At 37.3% G+C, this 22,255-nt stretch overlaps 1 protein-coding gene across 1 annotated transcript in view; it reads right to left on the bottom strand.

Moving 5' to 3' along the window:
* FAR1 (fatty acyl-CoA reductase 1) overlaps positions 1-22,255 on the bottom strand; it is a 68,959-nt gene that overhangs the window by 25,900 nt on the left and 20,804 nt on the right. Inside the window, exons 2-7 of the mRNA XM_006773189.2 lie at positions 16,847-17,042; positions 16,627-16,635; positions 12,959-12,988; positions 12,686-12,822; positions 5,020-5,199; positions 1,182-1,359 (exon numbers count right to left, since the gene is read on the bottom strand). Of these exons, the coding sequence (XP_006773252.1) occupies positions 1,182-1,359; positions 5,020-5,199; positions 12,686-12,822; positions 12,959-12,988; positions 16,627-16,635; positions 16,847-17,035 (723 nt within the window). The 5' untranslated portion in view covers positions 17,036-17,042. The remainder of the gene's footprint in view (positions 1-1,181; positions 1,360-5,019; positions 5,200-12,685; positions 12,823-12,958; positions 12,989-16,626; positions 16,636-16,846; positions 17,043-22,255) is intronic.

Genomic DNA, 22,255 nt, shown 5'->3' with positions numbered 1-22,255 from the left:
CGTTGGTGCTCACTGAGTCTGCCCCCTGATAGTGTCCCTTATGGATCTGAGGAGTTGTAATCTGGATAGTCCCACACTGACCACTGGGTACACTGGCTCTTGGATCTCTAAGGAGGTGCTAATATAGCCTCTTCCTGAGGCTACCCAGCTGGAGCTACGGAGAGACCTGCAGATTCCTTTTTCTTGTTTGGGGTTTGGAGGTGCCCAGATGAGGCCCAGCTGTGAAGTAATGCAAGCTGCTGTGAGGCCTTGGGTCTTCTTTCGGATGTTCTGGGTCTCTCAGACCCAGCTGCAGTTAGTTAGGTAATTTTAGATTGCCAAGGTCCAGGGCATTCATATGCAAAAGCCTCTGCACACAGCTTGGGTGGGGCGGGGTCTCGGGGAATCAATTGGGCAGAGCAAACAGCTATGGCTGATCCTCAGCCCTGCCCTAAGAGGTCCCGGTTCTCACTGTTTCACTGCAAGCACCTCTGATAGATAGCCACCCTCTAGTTCTGCCCAATGCCAGACAGTCCAGTTTCTCCCCATATGAGTCTGGGTCCCCAGAGACTCGCCCGGAACTGGTGTTCAGAGCAGTCAGGAGCTTATGTCTCACTCCCGATTGAAAAAGACAGCCGTGTCCTCAGTTGCCAGCCCTTTCTGTGTGCACCTCCATACTGCTGCACTTTACTTCCACACCGTACCTCCTCTGAGTCTCAGTGTGCTTTTCTCTTTCCTTCTAGTTGTAGAATTTCCACTTGGCCAGCCTTTTGTGGTTCTGGATGATGTCCGTTTTGTCTTTTAGTTGTATTTTTGAAGTGGTTGTGCGAGATAGCAATTTCCAGTGTTTACCTATGCCGCCATCTTGGTTTCTCCCCAGTAAATAATTTTTAAAGCCAACAAATGTTGATGTATCAAAAGTCCGAGCTCATCAATCACAAAGAAAAAAATACAGGGCGAGATCGTCTTTGATCGAGATAACATCATAGTCCCAATTAAGATTTTTAAAGTGTGAATTTGCATTCCTAAGCAAACATTATATTATAAATAAAAGTACCAATAAATATGACTCTTTCTATGAATGGAAACAGCTCTGCCATATCAAGTCTTATTTAGTGAATAACATCTGCTCTTAAATAAAAAACTGCCAACTCTTTTAAAATTTTCAATTACAATTATTTAAAAGATTTCTAACAACTTACTGGAAAAGGTTCTTTCCAACTGGCACCAACAATGGATGGTCTTACAATTGCCACATTTAGCTTTGCTCCTTCTTGTTGTACAACATATTCTGCCAATGCTTTCGTGTATATGTATGTATTAGGTCTGTCTCCTATCAATTTGGGCGTGATATCATTTACTAAGCCATCATCCATCCATCTGGTAAACAAAGAAAGCATGCAAAAAAATTTTCAGATGTTTTACTATAAAATAAAACTTAAAAACCTTACTTTGCATATTCAAACATATCTATTGCTCTGCCCCAAATGATTTGACAACTCTTACTAAAAATATACAAGTTAGTCTTCCTTTCATTATACATCAAATACAAGTCCATATATCTTATACCCAATTTCTATATCCGAAAAGGTTCGAAAATCTAGTTCTTTCATAAATTATGGTAGATAGCAAAGCTGATCTGAACTTATTTATGATCTTCTTTTTTTTTTTTTTTAGAGAACTCACTTAGTGTGACTATTCATTTCAAAATATATCTGGACCCATGGGTTTCAGATCAGGAATTATATTTCAGATTAGGAATTCCAAGTACTATAACCTATTACTTATGCACATCTGCAATGAACATACATTTACAATGAATAGAAAAGATCTAGTAATCTCAATATTACTGAAAACTGTATGCTCTCACTAATGAGACTAACAGAAATTAAGGTAAACAATAAAATAACACATATGTAATACCCTTTGTAATAAAAAAAATAAATAAGTTTAAAAAAAACAATAAAATAAAATGAATCATGCTGTAAAATTTAATTAGGGCATCATTTCCATCTGCAGCTATTATTTTTAGAAACTTCTTAGTGTTTTTCTGAGTTTTTTTTGTGTTTGTTGTTTTTATTCTCAACAGAGGATACATTTAATTTTGTTTTAATTTTTAGAGTGGAAAGGAGGAGAGAGAGAGAGAAACATTGATCAGTTGCCTCTTGTACACAACCAGAGATTGAACATGCAACCCAGGTATGTACCCTGACCAAAAATCGAACCTAAGACCCTTCAGTACATGGGACAAAGCTCCAACCAACTAGCCGGACTGGCCAGGAAACCTTCTCAGTGGTTTACATGCCTCTGGCATGAAGTACAATATTTTGGCTGACACTTTTATTCATCATCCAGAAATTAGTGCAGCTTGGAGATTTCCTACCATCTACTACCCTAAAACAAGCCTGTCAAGAGGTGGGGTCTTAGGAATTTGGCTCTTTTTATTTTGCTGCTCAGAAAACTTCCATTCCAGCTTCATCTCTCTTTTGTGCTGGAATTATCCCTTCCCACTCACCCCTCCTTTTACACTTCATAGTTTTTGCCCTGCAGTCCAAAAGTACCCAAGCAAAGCCTAGTATGAAGTAGAAAGTCTACCTGGGAGCTGATTCTGTTGGTAATGTGGAAATTACAAACTCCAAGGGAGCAAAGGAGCTTTTCAATGTCATTTGCTTTAAGAAACAGGGACATTCTACTCTCTCTAAGGCCTTGAATTGATATCTTCCCCTTATAAAATAGTCTGATAAACTAATTTTTAAAAAGAAATGCCATTAAGTATGTTTCGTTGTGGTTTAAAATTACTAATGAGTTCATGCCTTGGTCAGGTGGCTCAGTTAGTTGGAGGGTCGTCCCTACACCAAAAGGTTGTGGGTTCAATTCCCAGTCAGGGATACCTAGGTTGTGGGTTTAATCGCTGGTAGGGGCACTTATGGGAGGCAAGTGATCAATTACTAGATCATTTGTCTCTCACATCAATGTTTCTCTCTCTCTCTCTCCCTTCCTCTCTCTCAAATCAGTAAAAACATATCCTCAGGTAAGGATTAAAGGGAAATAAAAAATTATTAATGGGTACTGGAAAAGAAAAATATTATTTGAGTCTTACATATTTTTAAAAATTAGTTGTGAATGGGTATAAAATACGAATATTTTGTTTCTTTAGGGAGGACAGGTTAAAAGGGTCTGAGGGTTTGGGATGAGAGAAGTATTTTGCAGAGCTATCAATGTCCAAATAATTAAAAAATAAATAAAGGTATTTATTTATTTAAACAGTAGAAAAATTCAACTAGGAACCTACTATGAAATTATAAAATTCCTTACAACTTTCTCAGTATCTGAAGAAAAAGTCTACTCTGATAATCTGTAAAAGGAAGGTTATATACTAGGTGATATGTATGGTCTTTCCCAGTCTAAATATCTGATTCCAATGTTATATACTTATTTTCTGATACTTTTCCCTTACTGTCTATAATGCTATATATGCATAACTGTATATTCAGTATACTGTCACACTCTAATGACAGCCATGCTAACTGATGAGGAAGCATAAATTAGAGATTATCAAGATAAATTTTCCTTTGTATGTGGATGAAAGGAAAAGAATATTAATAAAATTGAAGGGCAGTTGCTAATCAACTTAGAAAAACTCCAGAGTGGAGACAACTTTTAAAATATGGAAGAGATGTTGCTACATTAAAAGAAAAAAACAACAAACTAGTAAATTAGGCCAGTAAGCCTAATCACTAACGTGAATTTACAGATGCAATCCATGAGTTATCCTAAAATAATCTGTTAGCCAGATTTCTTTGTAAGCAAGGAAAGAAGATATAAAATTAGAGGTTACATGCTCTTTTTTTCAGCAACTTAAGTGTTTGGATATACTAAATACTAATAAGAGAAAAAGTAAAAAGCTTCATTAACTTCCACTCAACTTTTCCCAGAGATATTAACAACTTCTGCCTACTGACCTAAGAAGAAAATGAGGTAGATATTTAGGACCGTTTAAGAAATGGAGTCATAAAACAAAACCAGGGAATTACCCTAAGAATGTCTTAGTAAACTCACATGTTTATTAATTTCATTATAACCTGTCTGCTTCCCCATAGTGATTAGCAGAAAAGCTTTAAAGAAAAGGACCTACATGGCTATTTTAGCAGAAAACTTGGAGAAAGAGCTAAGAACACTCTCTATAGCACTCCTGGGGAAAAAAGAATTGGACTGAGAAAGCAGGAAATAACTAAGGAGCTGAAAGTGACAGAATCTCTGGGAAGAAAGATCTGAGGAGAAACAGATAAGAAAAAAGAAGTAAAAGACTACAGTAATATTATATGAGGATTAACAAATATGTGAAGATATGATGGCTACTGGAAGGTTTTTATAATTATAAAAGAAAAAATATTTTTGTTTTTGCTCTGATCCTCTGTTATTTGTTTCACCTGATGAGAAAGCACAGGCTGAACAAAGCAAATGAAACCTTGGCCATGGCATAAGCATACTTCACTTAATCCATATCCAAATATTTATCATGTAATAGTTGTTGATAGGATCCTAGTCCTTAGTAAGATAACAGTGACACTCAGAGTATCAATTAAAGGACCATGACTCCTCTGATTTCCCTAATAACTAAAGGTACCTCTACAGACATACTCCACTGGTTCATAATAAAAAATATAATCTTTTAATAAATTAGAAACTTGAATAGATAATCATTAGTCCCTATGGTATCAGATACTTAATCACTAAGATTGATTCTTTGGGAAACAGAGGCCCTAATATCACTGATGAGTCTGTTCAAAGGCCTACTTCCAACCAACACACCTGATCAAAAGAGAAAGCTCCACACTCCAACAGTCATTTAGATATAAATCTATACAGTAAAAAAAACATAGTAAATATGTAATAATTTGTTAAATAAAAAAGAGGTGTGTGTGTGTGTAAAGGGATGGGGAAAAAGAAACTGAAAAGAAATACATATAAATAAACTTGGATCCAAAGTCCAAAGTTTTAGGATCAAAGTAAATGTATATAAATTTCAAACAAACATACTCTAAAGAATCAATCAGTTTCTTGGGATCCACAGGGGGTGGATAGACTACTTCTTCAATATGCTTTCGATTGCAGTAAGCATATGCTGTTGACACATGCATGAACACTTCCAGATTCTTCATTTGTTGTGCAAGGAAAATAAGCTGTCGTGTAGCGATCACATTTAACTGAACAGCATCTCTGTAAAAGAAAAAGTGATAATAAAAATTACAAAACTATGTCATTTATTTATCTGCTAAAATAAATCTTATTTCTATTAAAGAGAGATTGAGACAGAGATTGTTTCTTTACAACTGATCCCTTAGCTTTGATTTTGTGTATTTTATTTCAATATGAAGTACATCCATTCTATCAGTCATGTTTAAAAATAAGTATTTTCTGATTATGAAATAAATCCCACTAGAATTTTTAAATAAAAGTACAAATTAAAAATTTTAAATTACCCAGAAATAAACATAGATCATTTCTGCATCTCTGGCTTTTCAGTACCCATTTTTAAGTCATGTTAGACTTCTTTTGCATCTTGACTTTTAAAAGTATACTATTTCATGATATAGATGTACCATAAGAAGAAATTAGAATTGTTAAGTAATTTTAAAATGCTAAAGCAGAGTAACCAATAAAACTCAGAAATGTTCAATTGCACTAATATATAACCAAATAAGAATATGTTTATTTCTGTCTTTGTACCAATGAACCCAAACATCTTAAGACTAGTTACAAAAGGGGTATTATAATAAAACTAGAGGCCCGGTGCACAAATTCATGCACCAGTGGGGTCCCTTGGCCTGGCCTGCGGGATTGGGCCGAAACTGGCTCTCTGACATCCCTCTAGGGGTGCTGGATTGCGAGAGGGTGCAGGCCAGGCCAAGGGACCCCACCAGTGCACGATCGGGGCCAGGGAGGTTGGCCAGCCAGGGAGGGACCTCAGGAGGGCTCCAGGGTGTGTCTGGCCCATCTCACTCAGTCCCAATCAGCCAGACCCAACGCAAGCTAATCTACAGGTTGGAGTGTCTGCCTCTTGGTGGTCAGTGCACATGATAAAGAGTGGTTGAGCAGCCTTAGCATATCATTAGCATATTACACTTTGATTGGTTGAACAGACAAACGGATGACCACACACTTAGCATATTAGGCTTTCATTATATAGGACTAGTACATATTTTACAAGACACATGCAAGACCCCAAAGTGATCTATATATTCCCTTCTTGAAATTTATTAGAAATAATTCCACAAATAAAAAAGTAAATATGAAGAAAAAAAACAATTAAGCATCATCTAGTAATAGCAATAGCCTAGAGAGCCCAAATATTCACTAGGAATAAAACAATTTAATAAAGTAAGCATTTTATCTCAATGAAAGAATATAACCATTAAAATAATTATGAGAACTATAAACATGGAAAACTCTAGATGAATATTGAAAAATACATACATTATGAAATGAAGCAAGATTAAGAATAAGACTCTGGAATAAGACCTGGGTTTAAATACTAGCTTAGCCTACTATCGGCTAGGATTAGGTGACCTGGTAAAGTCATTCAACCATTCAGGCCTGTTTTCTCACCTGTAATTGGGAATAATAATGGAATATATCTAACTGGATTTGTATAAAATTAAATTAAATAAATAGCTTATAAGTATTTAGCATTATTCCTAATAGAGTCCCAAACAACCATTCAATAAATATTATTTAAGGTAATAAGATGTTGGGTAGTTTTTGCTTTCTGTTAAACTTATGTTTACAGCTCGATATTTGAGAGGAAAAATATTTGAAATACTCAATGGCATGGTAATATATTGTAGGTGACACAGTAAGTAATATAACTGACCCAAAAGAGACTAGGACAAAGTACCAGAAATTATACAAATGTTACAATTATTTATCTAGTTAACATACTAAAATTAACTTAGAGAAAAATTTGCTCTAACCCAAATTTTTCAAACAGAAAGAAATTTAAAATCCCTAAATTTGCTATACTAAGTAAACATCACATAAATTATGCTATATCAACATGATAAAATATCACATTATGAAAATTATAACTATTAAAAAATTAGAATAGGGAAGTTGTTTCTAAAAGTAAAGTAGAAATTCTACGTTTACATTTTATGTAAAATATATGTTCAATGATAGACTGCAAGAAAATTTTTAAAAAATAAAAAGTTTTGAGTACATTCTAAAATTTTTACATTTTCAGTATTTAAGAAAAAAAAATCCAACCCTTTTAAGGGGCCAGGATTGTCACAGAATCTGGCCCACTGGACAGCAAAGCAGTGATTTGATGTCTATCGCATTTGCAAAAACAATGTTTTGGAAGAGGTATACAGAGAACATTCTGTTACAGGTTCCTAAGGACCGGACAACAAGTTCTGGGTCACCAGGAACAAGAAATAATTCATGAAAGGAAAAACTCCTGGGCCTTATTTTTTTTTCTTTTAATTTAATAGTATCCAAGAGCCTATGAAACATACTAAAAGTAAAATTTTTAGAAGTGAAGTAATTGGGTTGGGGTCTTACAATCATGAGTGTATCTTTTTCTTCCTTATTTGCACTGGCGGAGGGGGGGACGGGATCTGTTCAAATGGAAATCATGCAGAAAAGACCTTTCACAGAGAAGATACTATCCACTACTGTAGGGCAATGGGCTCTTTTCTTTCGCATTTGCAAAACAATAGGTGTAAGGGTAGTAATGTTTTGGGAGCAGAACACAAAGGATATTCTGTTACAGGCTCCTGAGGATGGTGACAGAGTTTCTGGGTCATTGAAAATAAGGAATAACTTGAGAGAGGAAACACTTCTGTGCCTCTCTACCCCTCCCCCGCCCATCTGTACCTGAGAGTCCAAACCTGAAGGCATTTTGTGCCAACATAAGTAACTCTTAGTATCACTGCCAGGCTAGTAACCTCACTCTGTTACCACCATCCAATTTCTACTCCACTGAAATTCAGGCTAAGACCCTGACATGTTTGATCAGAAATAATGTAGTACTAAACAAAAGTAATGTCATTATATTTTGGTTATCTGGAGTCATAAATGCATACTAAATAAGAGCGACTTTGAAGTAGGGGTGTGTGGGGGGGGGGTGAACAAATCTTTGTAATTATGGTCCATCATTAATATAGACACAGAAACCACTTTTTAAAAAAAAGAAAAAAAATTGAACTTCCAGTACATTTTCTTGTTCACCTGTCTTCTATAGACATGTTGGGCTGTTCAAAATCTCTGCTGATAAACACCAAAGATCTCGAACTTGGCATGACAGACACCTGAGAGCTTATTAAAAATGCAGATTGCACCCAGCCAGGTGTAGCTCAGCGGTTGAGCATCGAGGAACCAAGAGGTCACCAGTTTGATTCCGTCAGGGCATATGCCTGGGCTATGGGTTCCATCCCCTACTAGAGACGCACAGGAGGCAGCCATTTGATGATTCTCTCTCATCACTGATGTTTCTATCTCCCTTCCTTTCTAAAATCAATTTTTTTTATAAAATGCAGATTGCTGGACCTCATCCTCAAACACTTGTTAGTATCTGAAGTGAAGCCTGTGCAACTGCATTTTAAATACGTTCCCCTCACCCTAGCCAGGTTGACTCAGAATTAAACCCTGTGGACTGAAGGGTTCCAGGTTCAATTCTGGTCAAGGGCATGTACTTCGGTTGCAGGCTCTTCCCTGGCGTAGGCCCTGGCTGGGGTTCATGCAGGAGGCAATCAATCGATGTCTTTCCCTCTCTCTTCCACTCTCTCTGAAAATCAATGGAAAGAATATCCTCGGGTGAGGATGAAAAAAATAAATAAATAAGTAAATTCCCCTCATCCCCACCTCTGAGAAAATACTATCCAGATGAGATCTCAATATTGTTGATTTTTAAAAACTTAATGAAGCTATAAACACAGATGTCTAGGGACCAATGAATCAGTCTTAGGGTAGGGGACCCAGACACCTATAATTTATATGACAGCCAAGGCTCTTGCTAAAAATGAGGAGTCCTGGGTATTATCCCAAAATTAGAGGATCTGAAGTTGGCATGTACAGCCAGCCAAAAACTGTGCCTTTTAACACATCTTCCAAAAGTTCTTAAGATTCGGAATACATTCTAACATTTAAGAATCAATGCCATTAGATTCAAGTTTCTTGATCTTTTCTAATAATCAATCTCTACTTCCACTTCTTTCTGAACACCTATCACAGGCCTTAATGTATACTTATCAGTGACTCCTTATTTTCTATCTATATTATGGTTCTTTAAGCATATTCTTACTCCTATATTAGACTGTATGGACTTTGCAAATAGGATCTGTGGGCAATTTATTTTGGCCTCCCCCAAAATATTGAGTACAATATGCCATTTTTTATTTGTGGGTTAACTTAAAAAGTGGTTATAAAGAGTAACTGTTTTGTTAGTAGCTATTATATACCAACCTATAGTGTTTTAGAATATCTGGCTCAAATGTAATGTTGCAGTATCACTATTAAAATTGCTTCATAGAAAATAATATCAATGAAGAGGCACTTTGGTCAGCAAACCTACATGCCTTGACAAGGAAGAAAAGAACAATAAATTTTCTTATTCACCTATCTACCCCATCCTCTATGGTATCTTCAGTAAAAGAAGAAAGAATACTAATGAAAATATTTCCTTTCCATTAATGGTAGCCTTGCTTACCCCCAGAGAACAGAAAGAAAGAAAGAAGGTACCCTGAAATTACTGTACTTTGATAAGTTTCACCCCAACTAATATTGCCTGTTCAATGAGGACTATACATACCACAATTACCTAGTATTTATGTACTTTTTCTTAAAAACATTGACTTAAGGCTGTGTGAACTCTTTCTTTTGGTTATGAAAAAGTAATAAAAAATAATAAAAGCTAGAACTGTGGGATTGCGGGGGAAGAATATCTGTTAGATTAACTATTTCATAATAAAAACCTACCTGTAATTACACTATCCAAATATAATGGGCAAGTATCAAAAGGCATTATCTATAAATACACATATACAAACACACATGGTTTTTGAAAATATGATTATACAATCCTATCTATTAAAGAGGGAATATGCTAATTGACCCTCACACCTTTGCAAAGATGACGGGCCCACAGCCAATAAGGAGGGAATATGCTAATTGATTGTCCTGCCCTCAAATATGGCAGCGCCCACAGCCAACAAGGAGGGAATATGCTAACTGACTGCCATGCCCTCAAAGATGGTGGCGCCCGCAGCCACAAGATGGCAGCGCCCAGTCCCCTCAGCCCTGCCGCATGCCTGCCTCCGGAGTCCCTCAGTCCCCTCCGCCACCTAGGGCCGGCCCAAGGCACAGGCAAGTCTTGAATGGCGGCTGCCCAGCCGCCCAGGGCTGGCCGAGGCTTGCGCTGCCAGCAGTGGCAACAGCAGAGATGTGATGGGGTGTGACCTTTCCCTGATCACCAGGTCGCCTCCCGCCCCTAAAGGCTCCCGGACTGTGAGAGGTGGCAGGCCGGGCTGAGGGACTCCCTCCTCCAGTGCATGAATTTTCATGCACCAGGCCTCTAGTGTATATATATATAAAACCCTAATATGCAGAACAACTGAACAACAAGTCACTATGATGTGCGCTGACTACCAGGGTATATGGTGGAGGAGGTGAGCAGGGGTCCCAGACCAAGGCACGGCACCAGTCGCTGACATTGGGGCGAGCCTTTGGTGGTTACTGAAAATTCTTTGTTCTCGCAAGCTGTGCTCCCACCAGGCGCTCGCACCTGCTGTTGGCACCAGCCCCACTTGCACCTGCTGCCGATGCCAAAGCTGCCGCTCAAACCCACTGCCGGTGCCCAGCGATAGCCCCAATCACTCGGCATTGTCAGCATGTGCAAGTGGCGGCTGCCAGCCCCTATCGCCCCTCAGGGCTACTCCACCTCCCACTGCTCTTAAGGGGCAATCAGGGCCGGCAGCCACTTCTCGGACCCGCTGCCAGTGCCAGAGCCAGCACTTGCACCCACTACCGGCACCGGCCCCACTCGCATCTGCTATTGACACCTGGTGCTGGTCCTATTGGCTCGGTGCTGTCAGCGGGTGCGAGCAGCGGCTGCGAGCCCCAATCGCCCCTGAGGGCTTCTCCACCTCCCCCTACTCCTGAGGGGCGATCGGTGCAGAAGCCACTGCTCGCACTCACTGATGACGCTGGCCCTGCTCACACCCGAACCTGGCACCAGCCCCAATCACTTCGTGCCGTCAGTGGGTGCAAGAGGGGCCAGCGCCGTTAGCAAATGGGAGCGGCGGCGGCAGGAGTGGGGCTGCCAGCAGACAGAGGACCAAGGGTCATGGCGGAGGGGCCAGGCGGGGGCACGGAGGATGGGCCGAGACCCGCACTTGAGCCCACCAGACTCGTGGCCCACAGATCCTTTCAAGGTGCATGAATTCGTGCATTGGGCCACTAGTAGTTCTAATAAGATTCTTTTGTCACTTTTCAATCATGAACACCTAACAGCTACATAAAAAGAACTAAAAAGTAAATAACAAATTATAATCACTGGATAATAAACAATAAAGTCAAGATTAGAATTAAAGTAAGTAATTCCAAAGTTCATTAGCTTTCCATTATACAATGCTGCCTCAGCTTCCTCAACTATAAAGTAGATTTGCCCATACTACTACAGTGGGTAATGTTACCATGGAGTAAAATAATAGATGAGAAAATAACCTGAAAACTATAAAGCACTATTACAGAAATATAAGGGACTATTTAAAGTGCCCTCACCTGTGATATAGGCAAAACACACTGTAATGCTTTGGCAGTAAACTGTCACGTTACATAATGTTAATTAAAGTTTATACTTCTATATTAAAGACAATATGGGGAATAATCTCAATTTAATTAATCATAATTTATTTAAAAACATTTTAAGGAAAAGGCTTTCAAGTAATTGTGAAACCTACAGAAGTCTGCACCAATTTAACTGGCATAAGACCATACAATTAGATTAATATTAACATTAAAACTGTATTTTTGAACATACCATCAAAAAGAATGCTTTGAATTAAACAGCACTGTTTGAAATTAACATGTTAATTTTTATAAAAATCAGTGAACATTTAGAATTTTTTAATTGAAACAGGCATCTAAGTAAGCCCAAGTTATTTTTTAAATTAAAATGATGTTCAATGTACCTTGTCCCCAACATTGCTAACAAGGTTTTAAAACTAAAAAAAGGCATGACTTAAATTTATAAGCTGATTTATCTTATTCTACAAACATGAGCCTAATTGCTTTAAATTTTCAGATGAATATATGTGTATAGAAAAATAAAGCTGCTGAGGTATAGGCTTCTGAAAGAATGGAGGTAAGAGGAAACAAACACTATTAGTTGTTAAAACTAACACTCCTACCCAAGGTGAACATTTTTTCTTCTGTATTTACACTATCCAATTATAACTCCTATGTCTTACCTTTCCCTGTCCTATATTAAGATGCATGGCAACTTCTAATAAATATACACTAGCTATCCAATGTTTTTAAACTGATTAACAAGAAAAAGGAAATTCTTTTCTCACCATGTAGGACACTGAAAGCTACAAGCGACAGTTTCAAATCATTTTCAAAACAATTTGACTGAAAAGTAGAATTCAAATTAGATCTTTTAACCATGCTTAAGTTCAAATATCAGAGAAATATCTTTACTTACCTTAAATTTTCATTAAACCTTACTGTAGCTGCACAGTGAAATATAATATTGGTAGAATCTATGATGATCTCTTTATCTTCTTCACTAAGAGCCAGTTTAGGTTGGGTAAGTTCACTGTTGATTGCTATAATTTTTTCCTTAAAATATGGATTTTCATCTCTCTTTATACATTATTTGCATTTTTCACTTTCATTCTCTCACAAGTGTAAAGGAATTTTCCAAAAGCTACATGTGTGATGATGTCATCACTCTGATGGCTAATGGAATGTGTACTTGTATATTCTTTAAAGTTTGTTTTAATTTCTACTATGATAAATATCAGTAAGATAATGAAGCAAAGCCTCACAAAATGAAACCTCTTTTAAGTACCCAATAATTTTTAAGAGGGTAAAGGGATCCAGAAACCTCAAGTTTGAGAGTCACACTGCCTTTAATAAACAGCCTTTCAACCTATTTGGCAGATATGGAAAAGTATAGCCACAAGGTAATGATATCAATCTGCATTACACTGCAGTCAATTTATCAATTCAAATAATTTTCTCAAGAGTTAGAACTCAGTCCATCTCACTTCTTGGGGGAAAAACTGAAATGAACTTTGTACCTCCCATACTTTAAGATGGCAAATTCTTCAATCAGTTATTTTGTTTATGTTGGTAAATATTGAAATATTAACTCCCATTTTACTTTTAAAAATAAGTTCCTAGAAACCTCATGTGGAAATTCTTTGAGTTTATACCAGCTACACTTTTCTCATGTTTAAATATAAATATTTATTTGTCTGAAATCCTCTTCCTCAAGTCAAAGAAACAAAAATTTAAAATAATAATAAACTAACAGTTATTATATTTTAGGAGGCAGGAATCTCAACGGGAGAGAGGAATGTTGGTAGAGAATACCCTAGCTCTTACTATTTACTTCACATGCTTTATATAGCTCCCAGTGTAATAGAAATCACAGCTTGTCCTGATGCTCTTTCCACCTATCCAGCAGTTCCCATCTCAGAGCCTTTGTCCTTGCCATTTCCTCTGCCTGGAACACTCTTCCTCTACATTCCCACAGGGATTCTTCCTCACTTCATTCAAGTCTCTGCTCAGATATCACCTCAGAGAACTCTTCTGACCATTGGATCTAAAATAGCACCTCCATCACTTTCAATCTCCTTTATCTGCTTTACTTTTCTGCACAGCATGTATCACTATTCAACATAGTTATGTATTTATTAGCTTGTCTCCCTAACTCCCCAAATGCTGGGACTTTGCTGATATATCTCTGTTAACCTGAAGAACCCCTACTATACAGCAGGATTCCATGTATCTTTGTGGTAGGAGGGAAGAACACAAGTGCTTAAGAATTTGGGGCAATAAGAAGAACGTTACAAAAGTGTAACTAGCTATATGAGTTATACTATCACCGAGTAAACTCTCAAAAGAATAGATCTATTTTAAAAACAGTAATTCAGCCCTGACTGGTTTGGCTCAGTGGATAGAGCATCGGCCTGCAGACTCAAGGGTCCCAGGTTCAATTACGGTCAAGGGCATGTACCTTGGTTGCGGGCACATCCCCAGTAGGGGGTGTGCAGGAGGCAGCTAATCAATGTTTCTCTCTCATCGATGTTTCTAACTCTCTATCCTTCTCCCTTCCTCTCTGTAAAAAATCAATAAAATATATTTTAAAAACAAACAGTAATTCAGAGAAAATCAGTTTTTCCAGTAGGAGTAAGAATTACTTAAAGTGTTCATGTGGGGAAAAACTGAATTAATAAAGTGAAAAGTGGAGACAAAAGTAAGTGTTACTTTTATTCTTTAACTCCCTATTAATAGTATCAAATAAATTATTTTAAAAGGAAAAACTATTTATACCTCACTGGTAAAGCCATGTGGGTATAAGATCATCTCTTTATAAGGGGAAAAAATATAAACGAGGAAAACATGGACGTTCCACACAGAAGTTCATCTTTCTGAACCAAAATTGTATTTGAATGGAAATCATTCCCAAACAATAAATATCTCAGTAAAGAAAACATTTTAAATATAATTCCATCTTTTAATTCATCCTAAGTCACCATGTTAATATTGGTTACTGTATTTTATTATAATGCTGTGATGTTAAGACAATTAAGAAGTTATATTTTAATGCCTCTGAACTTCTATACAGGTCTCATTGAGTATTTTTTTCTCTTTTTTTCTTAATTGTTCTTCTGTTATCATACTTTATCACTCCCAGGAGATATGCTTCCCATTACTGCCCTAACCCACAACCTGACTCTTCTTCCTGCTGTGTGTTACCTCTGTTATTCTCTGCCCTTCATACTCTTCTTTTCTGCTCTTTGTCATCTTCTCTTCTAATTTTTGTCAACTTGGGCACGAATTGCCATTAGCTTCGGGAAATTAAGCTACTTTTACTCAGTGTACCAGCTACAACTCTTGCAACTAGTAAGCTATGCAACTCTAAGGACTATTTCTCCCATTGTACCACAAAGCTCTCCCATCACCTTTCCCTTACTTTCTTACCTATTGGTGAAGTAATGTTATAAAATGGGAAATTAGGGACTTGTTATTAAGTCATCTGTGTTATCTCCACCATCAGCTCCATAACCTCAGGTAAAATTATAACCTCTGAGGCACACTGTCTATATTTGTAAAATGGGACCTAGCAACATCTGATCTGAGCATAAGCTCTAGGTCGAACGCCAGAATTAGATATTGGCTCAAACATTCCCTAACTATATGTATGACCTTATAAATAGGAATAACACTAGACTTACCTTAAAGAGTTATTGTGATAATTAAATACATATGATGTGCTTTGCACACAGTTCCTGGCATACAGTAAGTATTCAACAAACTATTAACTAACTACTTTATGGATTTCTAGTAAAAGATGAAAACACACTGGAAAATAAATCATGTCTAATAAATTATTTATTGATTAACCCTTGAGAGTGGTAAATTTATAATTAATCATTATATCTTTTGACACTTTTCAGCAATCTTTAACTCAGAGTGATTTAGAGGTTTCTGGTTTTGTTTTTGACCCATAAGTCACTGAGGTTAAAAGATATCATATACCTACCCAATAATTAAAAAAGTACATAGATCAGTGGTTCTCAACCTTCCTAATGGCATGACCCTTTAATACAGTTCCTCATGTTGTGGTGACCCCAACCATAAAATAATTTTCGTTGCTACTTCATAACTGTAATTTTGCTACTGTTATGAATCATAATGTAAATATCTGATATGCAGGATATATTTTCATTGTTACAAATTGAACATAATTAAAGCATAGTGATTAATCACAAAAACAATATGTAATTATACATGTGTTTTCCAATGGTCTTAGGCGACCCCGGTGAAAGGGTCATTCGACTCCCAAAGGGGTCGCGACCCACAGGTTGAGAACTGCTGAGACATAGATAATTACACTAAATTTACTATGAATGAATGTCAGATAAATTCATTCATTTTTAGAGAATTCAAAAGCTTATGACTGTGAAATAATTTTACTCCAGCTCATTTTGATTTTTTCTTAGCAATACAAGGGTAGGCAAAACTAGGGTTATAGTTATTTGCATAAAAATACCATAATTAATAAATAATGATACAGGAATAAACTCATGTTTCACATACTGACAACTGTAAACCTTCCTTTGCCCATCCCTGTATTTTTCTAAATTTTCAAAATGTGTGACATATTCTTTGTATTCTATTTGACCCTTCTGTCATCATGTTCTTATTTGTCAAACAGAGTATGTGACTTTGCTACCCTTTAATACTGTTGTAGGTAACAACCAGTGCTTACAAATTTTTAAGTTATCAAAGCACAGTGTCTCACAGCATAGGAGATCATTAAAAATGACCTCTTAATTATGATTATATTCTGAAGTCTACTTAAAATAGCTAGTAATCACAAATAATCTGACTCAAATTTCCTAAAAACACATTAAATATCTACCATAAGAGTAATTTAGAACTTGTTATGTAATTTTGCCCATCACAGAGTAAAGCTTTTTTCTTCTACTGATCACAAGTCATCAAACTGATTACCCAGTTTGCTGCCATTCTTAGGGTAATCTTTATTAATTTTTTTCAGGATACTGAAGAAACATACACACAAACACCATACTTTTTCCTCTCCTCCAAATGATTATTTTCCACTTACCTTGCCACTGATGACTTCTTCTACTCGCTCTTGGGGTGTCTGTCCAGCTTTCTGCCTCACCAAAACATATACTAAATTCACCTTCGGACAAGACCTCAGCAACTTCTCCAGAAGTACCTTTCCTAGGAAACCGGTAGCTCCAGTGAGGAGAACATTCTTGCCTTCATAGTATTCTGGGATTGAAACCATTCTGATCCTAAAGAAAACACAAGTAAGCATCAATTCAAAGATTTATGTTCACTCTTATGTACTAAAATCTCTTGGTATTCAAATAAATATTTTAAAGGACAGGCAAAAATCAAAATTGAGTGTTAACAGAAGGAGACTTTAACCTCTGGTTCATTGTAGTAAGGTGGAAAATAAGGAACCACAACTATGGCTTCTAATCCCTGTGTTTTCCCCCTGGATCACCTCACACAAGCCACTCCTCTGGGCCTGGGTTTCTTTAGTACAATTTGTACTAGATGGCTTATAAAAAGTTCTTCCAGCAATAAGAACTCAAATCTTCATTTAAACCTCAGTTAAACCCAAACACGAATGAATGGTGTCTCTCTGTCTCCAAAAGGATTTATAACACCAAATAGAGGTCAGCAGCAAGATTCAATTGCCCAGCTTGTATAACATCGCCAGGTGTCATATTCACCTATCAACCCCAGTTGAAACAAGAAGAGGTAACACCAAGTCTTTTTTCCTACATCTCTACAGTGACAATATATCCAAAAGGTGCTTCAATCTCCCTTTTAAAAAAAACCATAGTAGAACATATGAGCTGACTTATCACCTTTATCCAAATTCTACTGAAACAGCAGAAAAGACAGTATGCTAAGAGAATGAACAAAGAAAAGAACCATGAAAAGGGGGGAAGGGGGGGGACACGAGATGCAGAAGGACTCATGCAGTATGTCACTATGCAAAGCTCAAACACATTCAAAACAGTGCTCTTTATTGTTTAGAAATATACACAATATTAATAGATGCATGAGAGGGAGTGTAATACAATCAGAGAAAAGAACAGGGAGCTTCAATTGTACTTATTTTTTATTTAAGCTGTGGGGTAGATACATGTGTTTTATGTCCAAACTTTTCCTAACTGTACGAAAATTCATGATAATCTGAAAATAAGAAATAGACCCATCAACAAGCAGGAAGGAAGGAAGAAAGGGAGGAAATGGAAAGGAAGGGGAAGGGCCAGGGAAAAGAATGGAATACAAGGGAAGGAAAGGGAAAAAAAGATAGGGAAGAATTTCTAAAAGAAACATGAGACTAATTGGCTAAAGCTGTAGCAGAAGAAATAACAAACTGACCAAAACAAGCATACGCAAGGACTAGAAGGAAGCAAGAGCTGTCCCAACCCCCTAAACGCAAAACACCAAACAAAGGAAAAGAAGTTGAATTAAGGGAAATCAATGTATTACAAGTTGCTAACAAAACAGCAAAACCACTCATGACAGTCTTACTTCCTGTATAAACTTTGGTTCCTCAGGCTTAGTATCCAGATCTGCGGAGAAGAGGATCCAGCATGGGGGTGCTAAGAATAAAAGAGAAGTAGGGCTGAGCTTCAGGTTGTTTCAAACATCCGCAAATGGAAGGTGGGGGATCAGAAAAGGAAACAAACACAACCAAAAGAAAAAGTCTTCATAGCACTGGAGCCCCAGAATAAGGTTTAGGTCCCCAGTCTAACTGGCTGCTACTAGCCCTTAAAACGAACTCATGCAGCGCTCTCAATCAGTAATTCCATTTGGAGAAAAGTTCTTTTGGAAAAACAGATCTCAAAACACTGAGAAGAAGCCAATGTCAGCTACCAAAACCAACCTTTGTAAATATGAGCAGATAACCAAATATCACCAGTTATCTATGAAGTACTTACAAAATAAAATGGACCAAAATGAAAAGCAATAGAATCAACCACAAAGGAAACTAAGGTAATGAAAATTTTAAAGAGTTTAAATTCTAATAAATATCCTCTAAGCCACTCACAAGAACATTTGGATCCATAAAATAACAAACCACTATGAAAAAGGAACAAGAAATAAGATAGCACTTGGAAATCAGAAATTCAGTTGTATAAAGAAAATCCACTAAATATACACAAACTATTAGAATTATCAAATGAATTTAAGGTCACTAGATACAAGGTTTACACAGAAAAAAAAAGTATTTCTGTCTACCAGCAACACACAGAAAACAAAGTAAAAAACACACAGACAACTATACTGCCAATAACACTATTCAAAACACCAAAAAAAAATCATAGAAAACAGCAAGTATAGATGAGGATGTAGAAAAACTGGCACCCGTGAACATTGCTGGTAAGGATGTCAAATGGTTCAGCTGCTATGGGAGTTTGGCGCTTTCTCAAAAAATTAAACACAATTATATTACCCTGCAATTTTACTCCTAGGTTTGCAAAAGAACTGCAAACAGATCCTCAAAAAAGGACACATATGGGAATGTTTGTAACAGCACTGTTCACAATAGACATTTATCTTGTTGGTTCTTTAGTTTCCTCTTCTCTAAAATAGAGTCAGCACTCCCACCTGCCCTCTTCACTTTAGAGCATTTGCATGAGGACTAAATTTAACAACACATAAAAGAATGGGCACATAATTACATTTCCTTATTCCTCTTCCCTCAATATCTCTGACAGTGATTCTGTCTGATCCCTAGGTAGTCAGTCTAATCTTTAATATTTCAGTCTAAAATCTTTAATGGTCCTTTTCTTCTAGAATCATTTACTTATGAGTATAATTTTTAGACTAGGAAAAAAATAGACTAATAGCTATTTTATCTCTGGATACATATTGGTATATTCACATGCACATTTACACATTTTTAATTTATTTTTATTTTTTTTTTCAAATATATTTTATTGATTTCAGAGAGGAAGGGAGAGGGATAGAGAGTTAGAAACATCGATGATTAGAGAGAAACACCGATCAGCTGCCTCCTGCACACCCCCTACTGGGAAATCAAGCCCCCAACCTGGGCATATGCCCTTGACCGGAATCAAAACCTGGGACCCTTGCGTACACAGGTCGATGCTCTATCCACAGAGCCAAACCAACTAGGGATACCCATTTATTAATTTTTGGAAAGAAATTAATGACTTCAGTAGAAGCAGGCTTAAACCAAACTTGTGAGGGTTGACACAACAATTGATGAGTGATACCTAATAACTAGCTGAAAGAAGGGCATGCTATAGTCTCAGCATAGCTTTATTAAGAACAATATACCCAGGTAATCCCTCTACCATAGGGGTCTCAAACTTGTAGATGGTGGCATAAAACTGGAGCTCTCCTAACATTACTAGTACAGTGGAAATGGGTACAGTCATTTTGAAAAACTGGTAGGTGGTATTTACTAAGGAACACCAAAAGATGTGAACAAGAAAATTCATAGAGGTATTATTTGTAACACCCTGAAAGTAGAAAAAATTCAAATATCCATCAAAGATAAAATGGATAAATAATGGCAGACTTTACAGAAAAATTCTACACGGCAATGAAGAAATGAGTTCTCAAATTTTAGCCAAAGAACCCAGATGCAAAAAGATACATCTAGTGTGATTCCATTTACATAAACTTCAAAGAAAAGCAAATTAATCTAGGTGTCAGAAGTTACAATAGTGGTTACCTCTGGGGAGGAGGGTGGAACACTAGTGAGTTCTAATATTTTCTACTTCTTGACCTGTCTCTGATAACATGAGTGAGTTCACTTCATGATTATCCACTGGTTAAGCTGTACTTGCGTTAGACTTCCCTGCATTGGACTTGAAAAAAAGTTTAAGATGCTCTTTCCTACACAGACACACATAGCCTTGGGATTATCCAGTTGCTTCCTGTGATATTGTAATTTATAATAAAAAATATTTATTCGGTATTCACCCCACCCATTCCTGGCTCACAGCCCCTAAAATCTTTGGAATTTCCTAAGTCAAGAAAGAAAGCAAAACAGGTATCTCCTGTATGCTAATGAGGTGACAATTGGACCCTACCCAAGGGTGGAGGCTAGGTGCAATAGGAACCAACCATGTGGTCAGAGGATTGGAATTTTTAGCCCCACCCCCTGAAATCCCAGGAGGGGAGAGAGGCTTGAGGTTAGCCAATGACTTAGTCAATCGTGATTATGTAATAAAAACCCAAAAGGGCAGCTCATCACCCCCTTTTGGAGAGCTTCTACACTGGGGAGCTAGAACTATTCCATGTGCCATTGTACTGTGCCCCAAGCTATACAAAGTCAGAAACTCCTTTGTTCGGGGTCTCACCTTATGTATCTCTTCATCTGGCTGTTGATTTGTATCCTTGAATATCCTTTGGAATAAATCGGTAAACTATTAAGTAAATGGATTTTCTTGAGTTCTGTTAGCCTTCTAGCAAATTAATTGAACCCAAGGAGGGGGTTGTAGGAACCTCTGGTTTACAGCCATTCAGTCACAAGAACAGGTAACAATCTAGACTTACAATTTGCATCTTAAGTTGAAAGGGTCATTAGAACACCAAATGTGTAGCCAATAAATCAGAAGTAAGGTAACAACCTGAGCTTGTGATGGGCATCTGGGGAATTTGATGCTATTTCCAGGTAGATAGTGTCAGAATTGAGTTGACTTTTTGGACACCCTGCTACTGTCTGAGTATTGCTTGTTGGAGCCTCTACATATACTTTGGAATTGGGTCTAGGAACCCTTTCCACTTTTATACCACAACAGCAGAGTTGAGTAGTCACAACAGAGACATTATAGCCCACAAAGTCTAAAGTATTTACTGTCTGATCCTTTACAGAAAAAGTTTGTGGACCCCTGGCCTAGACCAAGATCCTCAGTTTCTATCCCAGGTCCTGGGTTAATATTCTGTTTCCCCAATGAGCCTTGACCATGGATTTGAACGCTATTCCTCCTGGTTGAACTTCTCACAATCTGACTAGCTCTCATCAGTTTCCTCTCCCCAGAACCTGTCCCTAAACCTAAAGCCTCTACTTAGAAATTGTTTAAACTCTAATAAATTCTGGATCCTCGGGAACCCTATGGAAATGAAACATTCTAGTGACAAATAAAGCCATATCCATAAACACCCTGCCTCCAGTTCCTCCAGGCACAAAAAACCCACACTTCAAATATGTTTAACAGTCTAATTTAGAACCAAGTTCATGAGACCCCAATCCCTGCACAAATACCCTCTTTAAGAGGTTACAGCCTTTTAGGCCAGGTGAATCCCTCTACTAACATTTCCCTAACTTTAATGTTCACACAAATTAAAAACACAGATGATGACCTAGCTGGTTTGGCTCGGTGGATAGAGTGTCAGCCTGCAGACTCAAGGGTCCCAGGTTTGATTCCGGTCAAGGGCATGTACTTGGTTAGAGGCACATCCCCAGTAGGGAGTGTGCAGGAGGCAGCTGATCGATGTTTCTAAC

Source organism: Myotis davidii, unplaced genomic scaffold, assembly GCF_000327345.1.
Source record: "Myotis davidii unplaced genomic scaffold, ASM32734v1 scaffold946, whole genome shotgun sequence".
In the NCBI taxonomy this organism is placed as follows: domain Eukaryota; kingdom Metazoa; phylum Chordata; class Mammalia; order Chiroptera; family Vespertilionidae; genus Myotis; species Myotis davidii.
The sequence above is the reverse complement of the archived record's forward strand: the minus strand, read 5'-3'. Positions and strand labels throughout refer to the sequence as shown.